This window comes from Puntigrus tetrazona, chromosome 21 (genome assembly GCF_018831695.1).
Source record: "Puntigrus tetrazona isolate hp1 chromosome 21, ASM1883169v1, whole genome shotgun sequence".
NCBI classification, from domain to species: domain Eukaryota; kingdom Metazoa; phylum Chordata; class Actinopteri; order Cypriniformes; family Cyprinidae; genus Puntigrus; species Puntigrus tetrazona.
Window position 1 is genome coordinate 10,043,981 of NC_056719.1, and position 23,686 is coordinate 10,067,666.

The following is a 23,686-nucleotide window of genomic DNA, read 5'->3' on the forward strand; positions in this document are numbered from 1 at the left end:
ATGCTGTTAAACCAAGTCCATGCCCTTAACCTTTTCTTTTTCAATAATTCTTCGACAGATCTGTCTGTTCATTACAACCTTGAAAATGTTAATAATATTTAATTGACAAACATTAAAATCTACAATTAAAAATATGCTTAAATATAAATTAAAAAATAACTCTAAATTAATAAATAATAACATAATAAACCAATTCTTCCTATTAACTAGGTTATTTTAATGTATTTTAATATCATGTAATGTATATTAATATGTTTATTAATACATATAAAGCACATTCTACATCCCTAATCCTACCCAATACCCAAACCTAAAAACTACCTTACTATTAATAAGCAGCAAATTAGGAGTTAATTTAGGCAAAAGTAACAGTTATTGGTTTGTTAATAGCGAGAATTGCATCTTAAAATAAAGCCAAATGTATTTATTTGTGTGCATTTAATCAAAGTGACACTAACAACAAAAATTATTTTAAATGTTTTATTACAAACGTAATAAAAATTCAGATCACAACATCAATCAGTTGCTAATAAAATATGAGTGAGTGTGGAGTTCAGTTTAATTTGTGTGGTGTTCGGTAGGTTTGGCTACCTGTCGAAAGAGAGAGTTCTTCAAACAAGTGCAGAGCTGGTTCATCAGATCTTTATTCGGCCCTTCCACCCAATGCATCTCCACCACCACATCGTTCTCTTCCTCCTTCACGTTCACCAGGCACTTGAAGAGAAAGTGCTGTACCGTCTCTGGGTTTTGAGTCCCGCCAGTGGCCACCTGCTTTGGTTCGCTGTGGGACTCCATCGGGACTTCAGCACCTTTCCCTGGATCTTGCTGCTCGCTCGTGTCTTTGGCGTTGCTGCCCTCTGCTGTGGGTTGCTCTGGTGTTGGAGTGTCTGTGTCAGGGACAGATGGAGCGGAGGCATCAGCGTTGCGGGTGGAGGTCGGTTCTGCTCTAGGGAGCTCTCGGAGATGTCTTCCCTGTTCTCGTCTCTTCTGCCGCGTGTGGATCCAGGTGTTCTCCACCGCTGTCAGGAACAGGCTGAGCTCTGCCTCTCCACAAGGAACCCGCTTATGAAGCACCTGCAGATGACAAGTTTAATGTTTGTATAACACTTGTATCAGTCATCGTCTCTACACTAAGCCTACAGCAAGTCAGAGTGGCTGCTTAATATTAAACATTAAATAAAAACAACAGCTATTATTATTATTTATAATTATTTATTTGGCTAATTATTAATACATAACACTAAGCATAACTTAAAATAATCACATCCAAAATAAAAAAGTTTTTTGGTGTGTGTGTATATATATATATATATATATATACACACACACACACACACACACACACACACACACATATATACACACACACACTTAATATATAGAGATGTGAAATATAGAGGTGTATTTCTATAATATAAAATACAAGAACATGAATATATAAATGTATAAGCAAATATTTTCGCATTATATATCATATGTATACAAAAAAATACACAAATAATGTAAACAAAAACTTATTTTGGATGCGATTAATTGTTCGTCAGCACTAGTAGATATATTATTACTAAAGTTAATAAAAATAATAATAACTAGATATGTAAATTTTTCTGAAGAAAATGAGTGGTGCTTGCCATGTCAAAACTCAGCATGGTACAGTTAGTTAGGTCCCTTTTTTTTGCATGTTTTAAAAATGATTTATCATTTAACATTAATTAAGCACTTAGCTAATCAATATTAACATGTACCTGTTCAGTGCTAGCATGATAATGTAAACGAAAACCAATGATGTCCGTTCACCTTCAGGTCAGTGAGGATCTTCTCCAGCCAGGCGGACACACTCTCAGTGGGGCTGGTGTCAGTGCAGCCGATGCTGGGCGCCTGCGTCTGGAGCTCCGTCACGGTGGGCTTCAGGACGGTGAAGGTGAGGGGCTTACGGGCTTTCTCCACCTTACGTTTCTTACAGGGGGGAGACTGAGAGATTAGGATGGAAATTAGTTTTTGATTAACGTTAAGAGAGTTTACATGTCAGTTTACACAGAAATAAAGAAAAAAATGTAAATTTGACATGATTATCTGCAGCCTCACATACCCATGTCAAGGAGGGATGTTTTATACAGAATAAGATCCATTGAACTCACGAACCTCAATAATATGTTTTAGCAAAGGTGGTCAATAGAGGGCAGCAAAACACAAAGAACACCTTGGCAATGAAAAAGATGGACTCTGGACTCCTTGTGGCACTCATGTTTATTAATTAAAATCTAGGTTACACTTTATATTAGGTGGAATTACATTAAAAAAATTCTAAAACGCGGTTGCTGCTATTGAGTTGGGATATGAGTAGGTTTAAAGTGCAAGGACAACAGTACAATTATGAATATAAATATAGAAATTAATTACAGATGTAACTACATATTTTTAAAAATACAAAAGTACAATGATATAATGCACTTATTGTGTACGTTTTTACAAAGTATTAATTCAACTGCAAGTACAAGCCTCATAATATAAAATGGGACCAAATGGAAAAAAAAGAAACCAAAAAAAACCTAATTTGCATCTAACTAAATAAAAAAAAACCATTTAGGCTGAATTCCTTACATTAATAAAAGTAAAATAAATAAAGCTAAAAAGCATAAGATTACAAAAATGTTTTAAAAATTACATTTAAATATTATTTTAAATAGCTTAATTGTAATTAACAATCGACCATCGCACATCTGCAGGTAATCGATAGGAGAAAATACCCAATAAATACATCAACTCCACTTCTTATATATATTTTGATATATAATTAATATATAACACCCAATGTATGTAGGTATATATTTTTTGTATTATGTTTGTGGGTTACATTTGCAAGTATTAGTTATGTGCAGGATTTTATTTAGTTTTTTAGTTTTATTTAAAAATCAAAATGTAAATAAAAATATAAAAAAAGCCAATTCAAAATATGCATTATTAATAGTATATAAATACTACTAAAATAGGACAATAAAATAAGAAAATAAATTTTACATTAATTCTAAAGTACGTTCCGCAAAGAAATATTGAATATTACAAAAAATAAAAATGAAGCGCATATTTCTCTGTAAAAATACAGAAAAATGGCTTCATGATAAAGATAGCTAGGTTCCAGTCTCTATAAATATTTGTTTCACATGCCATTTTAATAAAAGCGCTACTATTACCATAGCAATATGTTCATGAATGAATGCAATAAATAAGTGTCAACAATAAAACTGCCCAGGGATTCATTTTGACATTATGAGCGTTGCCATGGAAACTAATAATGAGTCTGAGACCCTGAACAGCTCAGTGTAGTATGAGTTATCTGGTACGTAGAGTAATTTATGATGTAACGTAAACACTGAATCATGTCCTACTGAGACACAGCAGCCATATTTATCTTCTCCAGCTCTCATCATAGCGGATTCAGTCACATGTCTCTCTGCTCCTCTAACAGAGCATCTGTTGTTAGAGCAAATAAACGTGACTCATCACAAGCCAACAGACCGACCCCCTCAGTGCCGAAAAACACACCACACCCATCATCTACTCCATCAGCGTGTGATGTGGTCTTCTTTGGTGACCGTTAATCGTAATAGAAGATAAAGTGCACAGATAATCAGGCATCCCTCACAGGATCTTACTTTATTCAACACCCCATTGTTTCTGTCCTGTCAGAATAAGCAGCGCATTTAGCACACGCTAGACCATACATCTTAACTGTCTTCCTCGTATAAGGTTAACTACATTAAGTAAATTGGATTTAGGGACAGTCGGCTAGTTGTAGTGTCTGAATAACTCCCTGTGCTGAAGTTGCTGGTTCTGCCATTTGTCAAATTTCTCATGTCTCAGCAGACAGCGATTAAATGAGGTTTCATACACTGTCTTTGTTAGAGGGCACGAGCAGTAAATTACAGTATTAAAACATTTCAACATTTCTGTAGAAAAGACAGTCAAAGATCATTAAGACATTAAATATGCATTCATTTGACATTATTAAAGCTTCTTTCTGTTTTCTAAAAATGGCAGGACAGGGTCTAGAGCACAAGCAACATATACATATAGACATATATATATATATATATATATATATAGACATTATATTTAATGTCTATATCTATCTATATCTATATCTATATCTATATATCTATATATATATATATATATATATATTTTTTTTTTTTTTCTGGCATTAATTGAAAAATTCAAAGTAAAGAACTGCTGCTTTTTTCATAAACATTAAAAGATACATTTATTTCACGTGTGCATCGCTTCTGACAGCACTTGAATCTTTTTAATGAACAATTATTAAATGTAATAACCATATTTTTGTTATTAATCATGTTAATGATAATAATAGTAATTAATAATCGCATTTAATGGTGAAAAAAGGTTCTCTTTCTTTTAGCTGATTTCACGCAAGATTTTAAGATTTAACATGGAGGCGGTTCCCCAGGCAGTCCAGCACACTTCAACACAAGGGGGCGCCATTTTCTGACTTTAAGTCTACTAAACTCCACGAAGCGTGACAACATCTCATCCCAGCAAGCAAAATCTATGAACAAAAGCAGACCAAAAATTCACATGAATATTAAAGAAGCCCGTGTCCACAGTAATTCTTTGTAATGACTAAATACTGCGGCGAATCTAAATACGATCAGGAATAACAGCATCTGCAGTGTTTCGTCTCACTGTACTAAGCATGATATTTTACACATTGTCAGAAATTGCTTAACGTGCCTCAGAGCATTTCTATCCATTTGTGAAGAGCACATAATGGATGAAAACAGACGGACACGCGCATCGATCCACACGCTCCCTCTTAATTAATTTCTATCCGTCTTAATCAGAGCGATGCACTGCTTTTATCCCCTCAACACCGTGAATTATAACCCCTTCCACTCAGTCCATTATTTATCCGCCACACATTTTTCTCTAAGCAGGTTGAGTAGATCCTGCATAAAACGGCTTCCGCTCTCAACACTGAGCCTCTTTGGATGTGTTTGGAGAGGCTTCGCTCTTAAAAAAAAAAACAAAAAAAAAAACTAATCGTGAGCCTTGGGATTTTACCCGCACCGAGACTGAATTGAAAGGTCGTTCTTCAATTATTGAACACAAGCAGATGATTTCCACAGTGATCCGCGGATGCTGACAACTGGCCTCGTTCTGTCCTGCTTTAGTGCTGCTTCCTGCCTGAGTGCTGCTTCCTGCCTGGTGACCTTTGACCCCTCCGCCCCCCTAAAGGTAGACCCACCACTTCAACAGCCTCAGATCCCAGGCACGCTTTCAGCACTGCGGGGTCCTTTTCAAACCCTACCTTTTTTGTCAGAGTCTTGGCAGTACCCCCTGCCTCTCGTGCAATACATTTCACGTCTGGATTGAAGATCTGACTGTCAAAGAGATTGATCTGGCTTCTGTGCGCTCTGCTAATGGGGCTCAGCTGGCTTCAGAGAAGGAGAATGGACGCAGGAAGTGGGGAAAAACTGAAACGGGAGAGAGCGAGTAAAGCACGGAAGGATCTAGATCTAGATATGTCTGTATGCTGGCTGAGGGTGGAGAGGCTCGCAGACAGATATGTAGGCCAATCTTTCTGCTCAAGTGCTTGTGAGGAAAAAGGCATCTGGGACTTGGGGAATTCTCCTGAAAGACCATAACAAATCATCCCGCCGCCCCTTTCTCCATTCCCTCCACCTCTTTTGCCCTTTTATAGCCCTTCTGAAGTGCGTGACTATATGGCACAGTCACCCTGTCTGGGCAACTGTTGCTAAGAAGGAGCTGCGCTGTGCCTTAGGAAGCAGGTCAAGTGTATCTGATGGAATGGGCTAAAGATGCATTATTAAAAAGAGGGCCGAGCCCAGTGAATATTCAGCAGGTGTTGCTTTCTCACACACAAATGCATCAGACTGGGTACATGGGTTATGTGAGGACTAGCTGACTCTAGACTGAGGCAAACACTCTTTACCGTCTATAAAGTTAATGTAGTGCTCCAAGCTTACAGGCACAGGAACGTCATCATAGAAACTCCAAGCCAGGGCCCAGCGCATGGTCCGACCTTGGCAGAACTCGGTGTGTGTTACTTTCGGCACCTGTGAAAGCACAAAAGAAGATGAGGGTCTCATTAATGGTGATTAAAACACAAAGCAGGCAGTGAATCTTTAATTTTCCCTCTGAAATTCTCATTACTATAAAACAAAATAATCTCATTTATATAATGGTTTACACCCCAGACATAAAAAAAAAAAACTATATTACCGAATACTACCATGATAATTCTTTACAATTAGGGTTTAACATTACAGGATCACATCAGTTATCTGTTGATGTTACAGATTCTATTAATTTATCAATATTATGGATTTAATTGTTCATAATCATTTCTCATGTTTTTTATATTTAGAGGACCATCATTTTAATACTCACATGTCCCATTAATTTCAATGAAATTTAAATTTACAAATATCAAAAAATGTCATTATTCAATATTTTCACTATTATTATTTAGATATCTTTTTATTTTATTTAAAAAAAAATTAGATGAAAAAAAAAATTCATAGTAAAAAAAAAAATTACAAAATATATAATAATTAAAGTGTATAAATTACTCTTTTTTTTCTAAAGCAATCAGCTTGGTGAGATTTAAGGTAAATCTCTATGTCTATGATCAATTTTGCCAGCTTTAATAAAAAAAAAAAACTATATGAAAGTGTAGTGTATAACCAAGACCAGCTCCCCTCAGAAGGCTTAATGCAGAGAATCACAGAAACAGACCTGCCAATCACACAGTGGGAAGTGTGTTTTAACACTGATATGTGGGTGTTCGGGGTGAACTATAGGGTGAAATCAAATCCCACTGCTCTTCAGTAAAAAAACACCACTAGGGTTTGACCTCTGCAGGCAGAGGGCATTCAAACAACAGATAAAAGCGGAGAAAAAGGAGAGGGGAAAGTGAGAGGGCGATCGAGAAAGAACCTCATTAGCATATTAATTAGAGCCACAGTAGTGAGAGGAGTCTGCTGGACGTTAGCCAGGAGAACAATGACTCTAATGAAGGGTGACGGGACTCTGACACCTTCAGATGAATCAAACCACACATCAGGCCCGAGCTGAGCAGACTGACTGACACCAGACTAATAACCTGTGAGCAGGGAAAATGCCTTTCATTCACAGATATCACAGCGTTCTGACTGTACAGACGCAGACGGAGTAATCGAGAGGGGCTAGGAACTAATGATGCCTAATGAACTAATGAAATCTGCTCCATTAGCGCTCCCTGTCGTGGTACGTTTTTAGGCCATGCTAGTAAAACTCATTAAGATCAATTAACCTAAAGTCCCAGGGAAACGCCCACTCATTTATCTGTAAAGATCCGAGTGGCAAAAAACAGACATGTACCCAGTGGTCCAAGCAAAACTCACCCCTTGTTTCCGCAGCTCATCTTTCAAAGGTGCCAGGCTGCACTTCTTTCCCAGCATGCAACTGTACCACCTGTAAACAGGAAAAAAAAAAAAGGGGCTTGTGAAACCACCAGCTTGGATACCTGATCCATGGGAGCACATCAAATAAACGGCAGGACGCAGAACCGTGGGTTGAATATGGGCTCGCTCTGTGGGAACGGTCAGCTGGGCTACTCTTTATATTTTTAAGATATGAGGCGCGATGTTTAATTAAAAACCCCATCTCGACAGGGAGCTTTGAAGCTGCGCGTGAGACAAAAATCAATGAATTTTCACCATTATAAAAAAAGATGAGGCTTCATCAGCCAGTGCCCGCAGAGAGTGGGAGGATAACACGGTTTATGCATAATTGATTGGTGCTCAACTCTTAATTTTCTATTTCTTTCGCTTTCTAAATTGACAGAATCTTGCTATTAATCACTAAGGAATAGCTTAAAGGTCAGCAAGGAGCATGTTCACGAGCCTTTTTATTTCTATAATGTGACATCCATGAGTCCAACAGGATATTCAGTGAATAAATGTAAGGACTGTGGCATATTGCCAGATGCAAACACATTTTGTTCTTTATGAAAGACAGACAGGACCCATTTTTAATTAGGATATTTGAGCAAAACGTGTGGTTTAAAGGTCATGTTCACTAATGTATTCCTTCTTGAAATCCATAATTATGTGCCATTTTTATTTTTATTCATCATCATTTACTGCCATAACATACACATATGTATTTGTAACATTATCCTTTGTATTATTGTTGACTTGAAAAATGGCCACGTTGACTTGACAATAACAGCCTAGAATAATGCTTAAATGGCTATTTAAATACTAATTCATTAATATAACTATTAATTTAATATTTCATTTAATTTTGGTGTACAAATATTTGTAAACTTTTTTTGCTTCTGTAATTTTGTATATAATTATACCGTTTATAATGATAAAATAGCATACATTATTTTTTATAATTATGCATGTACTTTTTATGACCAAATTTTAATATATGCAATAAAAACAATTACACACTACAGAGGGATTTAAAATAAAGGGAAAGCAAAGTAGTCATTTAAAACCGTATGCAATTTTGGGCAAAATATGAAATCATACGGAAATGAAATGTTTTGCCTGGCATCACCGAAAAGTCAAATAGATTCAGAGGCAGAGCAAATTACAAGCACAGACATTTTTTCTTTAGAAAATAACTCAGTCATGCACAATTAGACACATACTACCTCCATGCTGACTTTAACAGCTAACACAGTCATGTATAGACTGATATTTGTTGGGTGGTGGTTTGGGGTTATCAAAGGGCAATCTACCACAAAAGCAAGAGTGTGTAGACGAACACACATTACACTGCATACCCAGCCTAAGGGGTCTTACAATCGTTTCATTTTGCGGAATGAAATATTAAAGAGCCCTAATATCCACACATGCTCCTTGAAGTGGAGAGGAGGGAGACTGCGTGGCACCCCGGCACACTCGACTAATAACGGGGTACTCCAGCCTCTATCAGGGCTTGGAAAGGGGGTGTTTATGCATTCTCTTTAGTTATCAGACCCCGAGGAGGAAGTAGTAACAATTACGATTTCAATAGCACAGATTGTCTGGCATGAGGAAAAATCAGAGTTGTATTTAGTATGTAAGTGAGACTGGAGGAAGACTGGCAGTAATTACAGATCTGAGGGGCTGGAGAGGAAGAAGCATCTCAGAGGGCCAATCAGAATGCCTGGCTGGCTCTACAGGCACCTGCAAACACACACACACACGCACGCACGCACACGCTGCTTTTACGACAGTCTGCTTGCATAGTCTGAACCCATGAGAGAGGGAGCTGGTAACACAGCGAGATGGAAGAGTGCCCAGCTTCCCCTGCGGACACCAGTCAAATCTCAACACAAGCAGAAGACACATAAAAACACCCAGGTTTAACACTACATCTGCTATTACATAAAAACAGCAATACCATTCAACTTTCTGACTTGTCGATCTTTTCTACACATACATGACCACTTTCCTCTTGGGGTTCAGCTCATGACATGGTCAATCAGGCCTAATGTTGGTTGCTCTGCCACCCCTCCCCGTCCGCTTCACTCCAGCGCTCCACTGACAGTCCTGGCACGGGGGGGGGCTTGCCGTCTGCCCCAGTCACACACACAGCTGCTCCCGCTGGGCGGCCCGGATACCGCCTCGGGTAATTATTTACTTTGCCTGTCAATTAATTACGCAAAGTCTGTATGACAGATCCATCCCAGCATCCATCTGCCCTGCCCCTTTCATCAGCATGGCCTCTTCCCCTTTCTGGCTGTGTCAGTAAAAAACACCTCCTCTGCTGATCTGGACACAGGCGGTTGTTTACTCTCTTCACTTCACAATCCTTACAGCTCCTCATGTGCTGAGATCGGTGCCAGACTGATATATCAGTCACCGTTTGCCAATTTTGAAAGTTTTGGCTTTAAAACGATAGCTATCGTATTAAAAGTCCAAGTTTCTTAGGGCCAATTTTGAAATGGAAAATGTCTAAATTATATTGTGTAAAATAAATATATGTCATTTAGATTTTAGATTTTCAACAGCTAGATAGATAGATAGATAGATAACATATGCAAGAATGTGTGTGTGTCACCTAAGCCTCTTCTTCAGTTGCAGACTGTCATGGATGATCCTTTTCACAAATTCCAGTTCTCCACCCTCAGCCATGATCTCGGTGACCCCTCCAGTGTTGATGGAGCTGGGTGGAGGTCTGCGGGAGTTCCGCGAATTCACCCCCTGACAGGGGACACAGAAAAGACGGGAAGAAATGGAAGAAAGAACAGATAACGGCTATTGTCATGTGCACAAAGAAACAGATACTGCTAGAAAACAGCCTGGGGGTTTTACAGCTTTTGTGCGTGGTGTCTGTTCAGACACAGGAGCTCATGTACCTTTGCTTCTAACTGGTTGGCAAAGAAAGGTGGATTGCACATGCAGAAATCGTAGACAATGGACTCATCCTTGAGTGCATCCATCAGCAAAGTCTTCTGGGGCACCTTCACCACTGCAACACGCACATTTATGTGGTTCAGTGGGTTATATTACATTTAAACTGTCGAGCTCTCTTTCTGCATCACATGCACACACACACCTACCTTTAATGAGCTCTGCAAGGTGGTTTTGCTCAACGTTCTTTTTTGCATAATTAAAGCAGATGTCATCCACTTCTGTGGCGAGGAAGAACCAGCCATTCATAGTGGCTCCCAGCAAGGGGTATATACAGGAAGCACCAGTACCTGCACAAAGCCAAAACCAGTTACATGACAAACTTAAATACAAATGAAATATGATCTGCCTCCAAGCCTTAACCTAAACACATGCTTCATGTAGTGGCAACTGTTCAGATCAACAGTGCAGTTCAAATCATGAATACTTTATGGTGCTATTGTATCAATTTCCCTTTTTTACCTTGCAATATGATCATATTCAATTAAATTTGTCCTCTAGGAACTTAAATGTGAAATTACAACTATTAACTATTAACTTTAAAAATTGGGGTATTTAAAAATCAAATCTGAACTGTGTTCATTTCAAATAAAAATGTAAACGAATGAAATCACAAATTTCACTACAAAATATACAGAATAGTATCAAAGAACTTATATTTTAATTGGTACACAAACAATTTTACCACCAAATGTTAGAACTCCTAAATAAGCATTGGTATGATAATATGAAGTGCAAGCAGAGTGACGTATGATTATAATGCAGTTAGACTGAGGCAGGACAGCTATGGTCATCCATTATCCAGTCAGGCAGCCTTAAAATGGACTTAAATTTAGCAGAACTAAACAATGATGATCCCCATAAGGTCTGAAGAGAAGAGATTTAGAGCTATTCATCATATGTGTGACACTAACGCAGCTAATCTCATCCCGGAGCTGGCAAAGGTCGTCAATCTGCAATCTAACCTGATCAACAGAGCTACAACTATATCATCCACGTACTCTGACGCAGCAGCTGGAGCCGTCCATCTGAAAGTGTATCTATATTATTACTCTTTCATGCATATATATATATATATATATATATATATATATATATATACACACACACACACACACATATATATATATACACACATATATACATACACACACACACACACACATACACATATATATATATATATATATATAACACACACACAGAGAGCGAGAGAGAGAGATCTCGACAACTGTGATCCACCTCTACTGATACCAACAGTAAATATGGACAGTTGTTTAGTTATTTACAGACAGGACAGAGATTCCAGCTGGGGATGGCCGTCATGTATGTTGTGATGGTGGTATTTTAATCCAGAGGATCTGGTGGCATGTCACTGCCAGCACTGTCTTACTCTCCACCAGCCCGTGTGTGTGTGTGTGTGTGTGTGTGTGTCTGTGTATAATCCAACAAAATGCCCTTCCAAACCCTGTACCACCAGCCTGAGAGACCGCAAAAAGCTTTAACAGGATAACACCAGTGAGTGTGCGCCGGCATACCAATGTCGATGCCCCTCCGTGGGTTCCCCTGCCCCCCAATCAGGTCCTCCACCCAGTGAATGTAGTTAAGGCGGAGTGGCACGGTGGGGATGAGCCGTTCCAGGGGGATCTCGATGGTTAGGCCAAAATCCTCTTTCAGCAGGGTGCATGTGAGAGCTCGAACAGCCTCCGGGTCCTTAAAGTTAAGCCTGTGGGAAGTAAGGCGTTTAGTGGGGGGTAATAGACTGAAAACCATAGAAAAGGATCAGCTAATAGCCATCTTTAAAAACACACCACATACCCCTCTTCTCAATTCATTAGTGATTCTCATAAAAACATCCATGCCGAGAAAGACAATGAAGCAGCAGCTGCCGCTGGTTTGCAAAAATGTATTAATGGAGAAAATGCCTTCATAATCACTGTCCCTTTCTCTCTAAATCCTTTATGTACATCTTAAAGCATTCGGCAAGAGTAACGTCACGTTCCTGCGGTTCTAAAAGCAAGGAGGGTGAAGCAGGTGTAATTAGGGAGCTTTAGTACGTTCACACCCCTATAGATGTAATTAAACGCTCCATGCTGCAGACCATGTCTGGCACCTCCGAAGGGAAGCAGGATGTGTGTGTGAGCCGCACAGATAGGATACTGTGGAAAAAAGCCATGGTGTGTGAAATGCTATTTTACAGAGCCTTTAAAAACACCTGCACCCCATCTTAAGCATAAGAGCTCCTCACAAACGTGCGACATTAAGGACAGAACGTGCTCTCCATGTAATAACAGACATGCGCAAGCATTACCAATTTCCAAAGAAAGCGCTTCAGCCCAAAACAGTTTTATGACCGTGAAATTACATTTGAGGTGTCAATACGTTAAAGAGGGAAAATGCAGAAGGAAAAACAGCGTTTCTGTTGACAGAACAGCATTTTGGCTGCTTAACATTTGCATGTTAGATACTATGGTTTGAGAGAGTCAGCAGTGTAGCTATGAAATCTTGTTTGAGAAGCAGAGCAGTGGTTGGGGGAAAGCCTTGTTTTTCATATTTAAGAATATGATGCTTCAGACAATAAGGTTTTGTGATTTCTGGTGTAGGTGAATATTCTTTGATATGGCAGTCAGGCTTCAAGCTAAACTAACCTAAAACTACTGATAGATATTAATAGCAGTGGCTGATATCTATGAGACCAACAAGCATTATAAATCCAATTAAGTGTACAACGATAATGCCAACATATACAATGGTGCACATACCAGATTATAAATATTAAAATATAAATATCAGGCAAACTAATAATATTTAAATGTGTTAATAATATTTCATCAAATTACATAAATATGCAGCTGTTCAAGAGTTAACAACAGTTTAATCTTATGTACAGCATCATTACTTCAGTATCACGAGATCCTTAAGAATTAATACGAGGAATATTCTCTTATTATAAAAATGTTAAAAAGTGGTGATTCTTTTTTTGTGTGGAAACCTTGATACAGAAAACTATTTAATTGAAATATAAATATTTAATCATTATAAAATGCCCTATTTGTCACTTTTGATCAATTAAATGTGTCCTTGCTTCACATAAATGAAACTGCAATATTTTTAACAGTAGTGCAGTAGTTTATACTCTGTTTTTGTCTGCTGAAAAAAAAAAAAAAAAAAAAATAAATAAATAAATATATATATATATATATATATATATATATATATATATATATATATATATATATATATATATATATATAAAGAATAATTGGTAATAAAAAAACAAAAGCATTTTTAGCTTCAGTCATCAAAAAACATTAGTGGACCACTACCCAACACAGTGCTGTTTACTTTATTCTAACACAAGAAGAAGACGAATAAGAAAGCACAAAACAAGAAAGAAAACATTCATTCATGTGTTTATCCGTTTATGTGAAAAATCCAAATTTATTAACACATTAGCCCTAATTAATCCAGCCTATTAATCTTGAAAATGTGACCTTGAGAATTAAATATGAATATGGATGTCATACAAGGTTTCCATGGTTACCATTTGGATTGCCTACAATAATAATAAAGCACAAACGGGGACAGTAAGTAAAACGAGGGGTGTAGACTTTACAAAGGAGGCCAAAAATGATACAATGAAGTCCCAGCAGCTCATCTAGTCCTCAGAGTGTGTAAATGATCCTGTGTGACTGTGGCTGACCTTGCATCCGTCAGGTCATAATCAGTGTGCAGAGAATGAAGCCGCAAGAGCTGTTAACCTGCCCTCTATTTTTAGCCTCTGTTTGAATGGCTCGGCTCACAGGACGAAGACCGAGTGCCGCAGCCCAGCCGTCTCCACAGTAACCGCTACACCCGCCCTGCAGAGAAGTGTGTGTCAGTGGAGCACGAGCGCCGTGGATGTGTGTTAGTGTGTGAGAGGACAGCGATGCTGACGTGAGGTGGGAGTGTATAAGGGCAGATTAGATCCAGGATGAGAAAACGCAACCCTCTGACTGAAGGACTCGCAAAGGAGCGACTGCAAAAGTAAGGTTTAGTGGGAAAACCAGAAGACTAATATAATGAGTTTGAATATCAAAAAAGTCACGATAACCAAGGTTCATATCAGAAGAAAACCAAAAATTGCACCATATAGATTTTTAACACTACACTGGGTTGCTGCCGATATGAAAATGATGTGGAAATCAGAGTCCTGAAGCAAAAGGAGTGCTCTAACCAATCAGACGAGCACAGTGGCACAGCATGGGTCTACTCATCAGCACTGCAAAGTCACCTCTAGAGCTCCGTTTAGCCATGTTTTAATCCACCGAACTCAAAGCCAACCATTAGCAAACAAAGCATGGACGCTGAACACACGCCGCAGCTTTTTATTGTGTTCTGTGAGAACAAAGAATCCAGCGGTGCAGTTTTAATAAGATAACGGAGAGCTGAGCGGTCTTGTGAGGACTGACGTTCCACTAGCTGTCAGGTTTTCTTTGGTTTTGTCAACGCGTCAAATCTCTAGTCGACCAAGATCTCGTTTCAACTTAACACTGCTGTGAACACGAGCCTGCTGAATATCCTGAAGACTTTCGCCTCTGAGATTTGAGGATGCTTTCTAAAAAAGCAGAAACTGCAGTAATATCACTTATAATAAACTAATAATTTACTTATGCATTCTAAACCTGTTTGATCTCCTTTCTTCTGTGAAAATCAAATGAAGCTGCTCTATTCCATATAATGAAAGTGAATGGTGACCAGAGACTCAAGCTCCCAAAAGATGTTAAAACGCTATTAAAATCATCATAAAAAACATTTCAGCTTCAGAAAGTCATACAATAGTTTTATTTGATGAACAGTCACTCCATATTGAACAGTGCCAAAAAGGCATTTATTGTTTGAACACTGCAATAAAATGCACAGAATATGAAATCTGAGACTTTGTTTCACGTCAAAAGTAACAAAGCTTAGTGATTTAGGTTTCATACATTAGGCTATACTGAAAAACATTTAAAAATCGAGAAATCTATTTTTTTTTTTTTATATTAAATTATGACTATCCCTGTAGTAATTGTAATCAAAGTTCACTTTTACTGTACGAGAAAGAGCAACTTTGATATTCTGCTAAATGTCTCCTTTTTCTTCTGTTTCACAGCTTTATAATAACATAAGGGTGAATAAGTGATGACAGAATTTACATTTTCTTTTCTTTTCCTTTAACACAAGCTGATGGCTAATGCTGTCATGCGTCAAAAACTGACACCCCAACTAGAGGAGTGCAAGTTAAAATTAGGATTAGTCCTGCCGCCGACGGCAGAGAGGATGAGTGATGCAAGACGCCCCCCCCTCCGTGTCCCCGCATCTCATTTGTAAGTGAGCCGAGGCTGAACCCCACAATTATGCCCGACATTTCAGCAGAGGACCCTCACTCAGGACAGCCCTCCACTGCATCAATAATGCAATTCACTCTCTGCCAGTCTGCAGAGATTAATGCTACTTTTACAGCGGCTAGAAACTAGAGATCATTTACAGTATTTTCACTACTGAACGAAAACGAAAGAGATAGCGTTCACAAAAATAAATATTTTGTCATGTTTTACTCAACCATGCCATTTTAAACCTCAACGCTCTTACTCTGACTGAACAAACACACACAAAAAAATATATGTAATATACTATGAATGCTGCATAAAAATGGTCCATACAGCTTGTCTTCTAAAACGGTATTAGTTTTATGTGAGGACAAAATTAAGTTTAAAATGACGGTTAATTAAAAATCGGTCATTAATTACTCAACCTCATTTCCTTCCAAAACCGTAAGACCTCTGTTCATCTTCGGAACATAGATATTTTTGATATTAAAAAATATTAAGCAGCATAACCGTTACAATAATAAATGTTTCTTGAGCATTAGCTCAAAACAAAAAAGATTTATGAAATATTATGTGACACTGAAGAGTGGAGTAATGGCTATCAAAAAATTCATTACATTACAAAAAATTTAAATAAATTAATAAAAAAACAACATTCCATTTTAAGAATTTTACAGTATTTTGATCAAATAAATGCAACATAAACCATAAAAGACCTCTTAAAAAATGACAAATATACTAATTAACACAGTTTTACCAATCCCAAAAATGTGAACAGATTTATAGTTTGCAAAAATATGATTGAGTAAATAAATGACAGAATTTTGGGGTTTCACAATGTCACACTCTATTCAGAATTTTTTAACTCCCTAGTTTCTTCCAGGTCATACATGAGCTACTGACGGACGTCGTCTCTCTGGTTCATGCCTTCTAATCCCATCTCTCTCTGGATGACATCTGCACCCCAAATCTTTCCTCTCCTTTCATATCTTTCTCCTCCAGTGGCAGCAGAGGAAAAATGATGGGGGAGCGGATTCCTTCTTGTACCCATATCCCTCTCAGTGAGTGTCTCTTTCCAGATTAACCCTATCCTCAAAACTGTGGCATGAGAGACTTAGAAAAGAAATGTGAAGAAGCTTATCAAACGGCATGGCAATGTCTGGAGTCTGGAACCACGAAAAGGAGAAGCTAATGATAATTCATATATATATATAAAAGACTTAATAATTCAGCAAATCCCACATCTTAAAACTAACTTGCAGTACTAACTTGTGAAGTTTTGGTTAAATACCAGATCAGTTAGGTTTAACGCACATCTCTAGACGTAATGCAGGAAAAACTGAGAGACGGAATACTGTGCACATTATGCAAATTATCTTTCATTTACCAAAATGTGTAGAGGGAAAAAAACCTGCATGAAATACTACATCCCACAAATGTAACATGTTTGATTTTTCCTTCCACATTTAACAGGATGAATAAATCTGAGATATCTCATGCCTCATTATTATCATACAATATTTTACATCATACATACATGCATACATATTTAGTAACACCTGAATGACATCTACCAAATTAAAGATGCAAGAAAATAATTTATACACTTAAAATACCAGTACTAATAAATCTAGCATTGTTGAGAGCAATAACTGATACAAAGTTTATATTAAGATGATATACTGTACAAATTCTAGACTAAGTTCGTAAGCAATATACATTGTTTTACTCTGAGCTAGTACTGTGTGTGTGTGAGTGAATGAGAGACAGAGAGATGAAGAACATGTGGTCTGGGACAGTAGTGAATGGTAAGTGTGCTGTAACGTGCACCTGCTGCAGATGGCAGAAAGATTTACAGTTTTATATATATAAAAAAAAAAACATGCAAATGTGTGTCAACTAACACCTGCTGCAGAATTCATTTACATTTAAACAATGTCATTTCCTCCTGTTGATGCTGAGATCGTCAGCCCACACACACACACACACACACACACACACACGAGCCATAAACAACTCCAGACATCTGTACTAGACTTGGCTCACCAGAACAAAAGGACACAAAGATCCTGTGCTGAAATGCTGAATGTAACAATTCTTTAGCAATCAATGCCAAGAGATATATATAAAAAAAAAAAAGAATGGAAAACACTACATTTTTATTCAAATGTAACTGAACAAAACCTCTTTCACAGTTAAGACCAGTGCGGTCATTTCAAATGTCCTTGTTATGGTTGCATCTGACCCAGATCTGTGTTAACTTAATCCACCTGGATAAACGTGGCCGATGTTGGCTTGATCAAAGCGATCAATCATGCATAAAACATGAGGAACAAATGAGCACCTAAGCTGATCAGGTGTTTATGCACCACATTTCTTGACCACAGACCACTGGTCCAAAAAAAACCACTGCTATTTAGATGAATATACAGCACCACAGCGAAAAGAATATTTCATTTTAGTTCAGAGCTTCTATTCAGAACTGTATTGGTTTACGCAAAATTCTCTTTATGGATTAATATATGTTATATTAATATGTATTATATATTGTATATTATATATCCCATAGCCTCACCCCATAAGCTTACTACCACGTTGAAATAGCGTGCATGTGTGTGTGTGTATATATATACATACATACATACATACACACACACACACACACACACACACACACACACACGTATAGATGTAATATATTTTTAAGAATTTAATATAATTTTTATATCTTTTAATCTAATAATCTAAATTTAGGCATTATGTAGAGTACACAAAATGTGTGTTCATTTTGCTATTAAATAATTTTATAATAATTTTATTTTTAAAATTACATTTAATGTCACAGCAAAAGTAATAACAGTAAAAAGTCAAATTAATCATGGATAATTTAAATTTCTATATCACTCAATATAAAATATCCAATATAGAATGACACACAATTATCATCTGTAATTGAAAATCCCTATTCATTATGAAATTTACAGATTTACAGAGTTACAGATAAAGGGAGATCTGTATGCTGTATATATGCACTAGCAAAGGGACAAAGCAAAGAGAAAACGCTAACCGAGGAGGCAGTTTGTGGTGGACAGGCTGGGCAGCCCTGCTAATTAGACCGCAGAGGCAAACAGCTCCAGGGGCGTTGTTAGAATTTTCAAAACCATCATTAGGAATCAAAGGGTGAGGAAGCACGGGGCTCTTTTCAAGCCGCATCTTCAAAAAGAGCCTCCGTGGCCAGACCTGACAGCACACCTGAGAGAAAAGCCAGCAGAAAGATGGACATACTAATGCTATCAACCGAGCCTCTCCAGGTGCACCGACGTCAATACAGTCTGGGGCTGTGAACACACAGCTCTGTAGCCCAGCTCTCTTTTGTTCCTCTGCTTCTCTGAAGCACACATTTCTTTCTCTCTCTCCGTGTCACGCTATAATGACTTCTCCTGCTGAGGAAATGTGATGTGACCAGACAGGATCGGCGCTGTGGGCGAGGGAAGACAGGCCAACTACGGCTCTCTTTGTGATATTATTATATTCAACAATACCATCAATATAATATAACAAAACACACGAATAAAACGGCACAGTCTCATGCCTCATTCAAAGACAATGATTTTCATTTCAACAAGTTAAGAAAAATCTACAACTTCTAAAAATATTGCAGTACAAAACCCCCCCAAAAAAACAAACGTGTATATGTATGTATGTATGTATATGTATATATATATATATATATATATATATATATATATATATATATATATATATATATAATTTATATTTATTTACTTCTTGCAGCAATGTGGTGCATGTGTTCCATATAAATGTTAATTTAAATATTAAACATTTATTTTGAATAATTTTATTTAGCCAAGACCAGCTAAAATGCCAAAAACACTGAAATGTTACAAAAGATTATTCATAAAATAGTGACCAAATCCATTAATCAATGCATCTGTTATTATTTATACATAAATATACACAACTACAACTTACGTTGGATTCCATTAATAGCAATTAACTAACAGCACAAAGCTGACGGTAGCCAACGACTTCCATATTATAGAAAAAATGCTACAGAAGTCAATGGTTACCGTCAACAGTTTGGTATCCAACATTTTTTAAAAATATTTTCTTTTGTGTTCAACAGAAGACAGACAGGTTTGGAACAACTTCACTGAGTAAATGATCTATTTTCTTAATTTTTACATCATCCACCTTGATCTCCAGATACCAGCATTTCCGCAATTGAAAACCCCCTACTGGTCAGTCAATCCTCCATTCTCAGTTCCTTGATGATCTAAAGTCAACAATCAAAGACGATACTCTGAAACAGAGTCACCGACACTCGCACACACACCGTCTGACATATTTCATATCTCAGTGTCCCAATTACAATCTCCTTCCCACCACCTCTCAAACACTTGAGCGTACTTCCGCTCCAGGATGCTTTTGTGCCCCTTCCCACCTGCCACTCCACGACTCTGTAGTGCTTTCCCACAGATACGAGCAGGAAACAGCCCAGTATCGAAAAAGAAGCATCCCAGATTCCCGCTTCCTCTCATGCATGCATAATCACAGCGGCTTTTCTTTCGGCTGCCAAAACGGTTCCAAAACAATCAGTAAAATAACGATGGAGGCCGAGCCTGTAAAAACCGAGGCTTGGATAAGAGCGTGAAGAGTTTCCAGAGACCTGAGCTGGGGCAAAACAGAAGAACGCTCAAGAGATCCGAGACACCTCAAGCATGAAACTCCCAGAGGCTGAGATCTTTGCTCCAGTCAAGACTTCACTGTTTCTTTAAGCTGAAAGCCTGTAGGCACAGCGGCTGATTTGCATGCACTACCTCTAAAGCCTTTGGGATGTTTCGCTCAGTGGAGAGAGGAGCACACACCTCTTGGCAAGGTCAACGGTAACGGTGCACAACCAAGTGGGACTGACTGGAAATATGGAGACTTGGCAAAAAAAAAAAAAAAAATGCAAGATGTTCAGCCTCAGACATGACTGTAGGGCGTTTGCTCAAGATGATTCCCATTAGACAGAAAAGTAATCTTGCAAGTGGGGCTAAAAAAATGAAAGACGATGAGGAGAAGGGAGAGAAAAAAAAAAAAAAAAAAAAAAAACACAGGCAATTTTCCCAGAGAGGAGTCCTGCTTGTCAAGTTCATTTTCTGACAACAGCACGAGCTCCGTCCCTCCCCTGGAGCTCTGGATGCGCTGCTGAGTATCGACAATCACAGCAGGAAGCTCATCCAATCATAGCAGCCGCTTCAATGGGACAGGCCTAAAATACTGCGCCAATGTGATTATTGATCCACAAATAACTCATCTCCCTTTACAAAGCCAAAGCAGAAGCCTGCTTACCGACTCCTCTGAGACTACCTCCAACCCAGCAGACATCAACATACCAGTTTGTGAGCATAAAATATTATCAAAAATTTATACGAGTGAATTTATTAGAGACAGAGTGCTTGTTTGTTCGAGACGAAGCGCATGTTAATGGCGTTTGTAATGTTATAAATATGAACGTTTTCTTCTATGACAGTTTTAAGGAATCTTTACATTTGTATGGAAGAGGATTAGGAGTCAAAATAAAATGTTGAAAAAAAAAAAATAATAATAATAATAAAATAAAATGTACACAATTTCAAATTTAACAAACTTAATTTACAAGAAAAAAGTAATTAAATTGAGAGAAAAAAAACCTTTACATTTTAAGGGAAAAATTTGAATAAAGGCGAAGAATAAGCAATTGTGTCGGGTTCATTTTACTGTTTGGAGAGTGTCAAACAGTGTCTGCAGTAGAGTAGCTTGGAGAATAATGCATGGATCTAGCATATGGTGTGATTCGAGTTTATTCTCAAACTTTTATTTAGACGTTTTTCTCTAAAAATGACCTTTTTTTTTTTTTTTTTTTCTTAAAAGACTTTGATCTCAAGATTTTTTGTAAATTATTATTATTGCGTGGTCTTAATTAACTTTGGTACCTTGTCCATGCAGTGTCTGAAAACAAAAAAAGACACGTCTGGAAAATTAAATAGTTTTACTCAGCAAGAATGCATTTAATTCATTAATACATTGAAAATGTTTCACTGAAACATTCAACATTTAAAATGTTAGAAATTTTTTTTTATATTTATATTTTAAATTCATCAATTTCAGAACTTTCTATTCAAAAATCCTGAGAAACATTTAACGTGCTTGAAGTATTCCACAAAATTACTAAGCAGCACAACTGTTTTATAATAATCAACATTTATAATAATAAGACATGTTTCTTAAGCAGCAAATTAGCTTAACAGAATGATTTCTGAAGGATCATGTAACGCTAAAGACATAAATAATGATGCCAAGATTCATCATTGCCTTAAGTGGAATCAATTACATTTTTATAAAAACATTTACTGTGTTTTTGATCAAATAATTGGCTTTGTGTGTTGATTAAAATTTTTAATAATACAAATGTGTACACTCATGAATGACACTACTTTTGCCAGCAGAAAGAGTGATATATATATATATATATATATATATATATATATATATATATATATATATATATATATATATATACACACACTGAGGTTGTTTGGTCTGAAATCTTTAAATTAATATCACATTGTTCTCAAAGGCAAATATGTGCAGATCACACAAACACATGATAGATGTTTGTGGGTTGTTGTTTTTATTTTTATATAGATCAGTCTTTTCTCCTTTCAGACTGCTAGAACAAAACAACACTTTTATGTCTTACGTCATAATTCCTCTAGGAAGTCATAAAGCGCGATAAAAAAAAAGAAGTTAAAACACAACATGACTTACGTCACTCTGCCAGTCAGTGTGGTCTGCACGTGCTTCTGGAATTCAGGATATTTAGAGGCCAGATAGACAAAGTCCGGAGGTTTATCCTTATAGCGGTTTCGAGGATGCATGGATTTATTCAGCGCCATTCTTTCTGCAACAAAACAGATTGCACATGAAACCCCGACCAGCAATCAAAACAAAGCCCTAAACCCCAAATGAAAATTCCGAGGTTTTTTTTTTATTCACACTCGCATTGTTCCTAACAACTATACGTTATTCGAATTCAAATAGAGATATCAGGCAGAACGACTGAGTCACCATTCACTTTCTTTTTGGGGAAAAAAATGTTCTGTAAAAGTCAGCGATGACTGAGGCCGTCTCTAATATCGCGCCAAACGTCCCGTTACACAGAAGTCATACGTGCTTGGAAGACATGAGGGTGTGTAAAAGACGACACAAGTAAGATTTGTGTGAACTGTTGCTTTAAGTTTAGTTTTTTTAAAGTGCGATACATACGTGCAGACCGTGTGTATTCAAAGACAACGTGCTGGATGTGTGTAATGTAATAAATTATGGTAAAACGTGTTTAAGATCAATTCTGTTAATATGCATTAAGAGAGTAACGTTAGCCAAACAGCTATCTGATTCGCCAGACAACACGCTGCAAACACGCATCTGTAACGAACAGCACACGCGACACGCTACCGTTTCGTTAGATCGGAAGAACATATAAATACCAAAGAACGAAAACTTCAGTAGTTTCTCAGGGTTCAGCACACTTGGCTGTCATTGGCAAATCACGTTGTCCCAACGTTCAAGTGTTTGTTCCTGGGTTCCGCTTTAGTCACAATTCTGCGCCGGCGCACACATATGACGTCATGGAATCGGACGCATCAGAGAAAAAATCTTGCTCTTATTTCAAGAATCTATTAGCATATTTTTTAGAGTTTTAAATAATCTTGCTGTATATTTTTTTTAATTATGATTTTTTTCCTATCTGAATTATGCTGCATACTTAGGACCTTATTGCATATTTTCCCCTTTTTCTGTTTTATACATAGTTTATGTCTAATGCAATTTTTAGATTGTTAAATTCGCACA

The 23,686-nt window shown here is 37.3% G+C and overlaps 1 protein-coding gene across 3 annotated transcripts; it reads right to left on the minus strand.

Moving 5' to 3' along the window:
• Positions 1-466: 466 nt before the first annotated feature.
• Positions 467-23,443, minus strand: LOC122326836 (RNA N6-adenosine-methyltransferase mettl16). 3 transcript variants are annotated; one of them, XM_043222021.1, is made up of 10 exons: positions 23,323-23,443; positions 22,604-22,736; positions 11,975-12,162; positions 10,586-10,726; positions 10,382-10,494; positions 10,084-10,226; positions 7,425-7,494; positions 6,006-6,095; positions 1,798-1,956; positions 467-1,074 (listed from the first exon to the last, which is right to left on the minus strand). In XM_043222021.1, exons 2-10 carry the CDS (start codon positions 22,729-22,731, stop codon positions 559-561), a joined length of 1,548 nt encoding a protein of 515 aa, XP_043077956.1. In that variant the 5' UTR covers positions 22,732-22,736; positions 23,323-23,443; the 3' UTR covers positions 467-558. The 3 variants fall into 3 exon arrangements, with proteins under 3 accessions (XP_043077956.1, XP_043077953.1, XP_043077955.1); XM_043222018.1 differs by having other exon boundaries at positions 1,798-1,971; XM_043222020.1 differs by having other exon boundaries at positions 1,798-1,971; positions 22,604-22,732; positions 23,323-23,428.
• Positions 23,444-23,686: the final 243 nt, after the last annotated feature.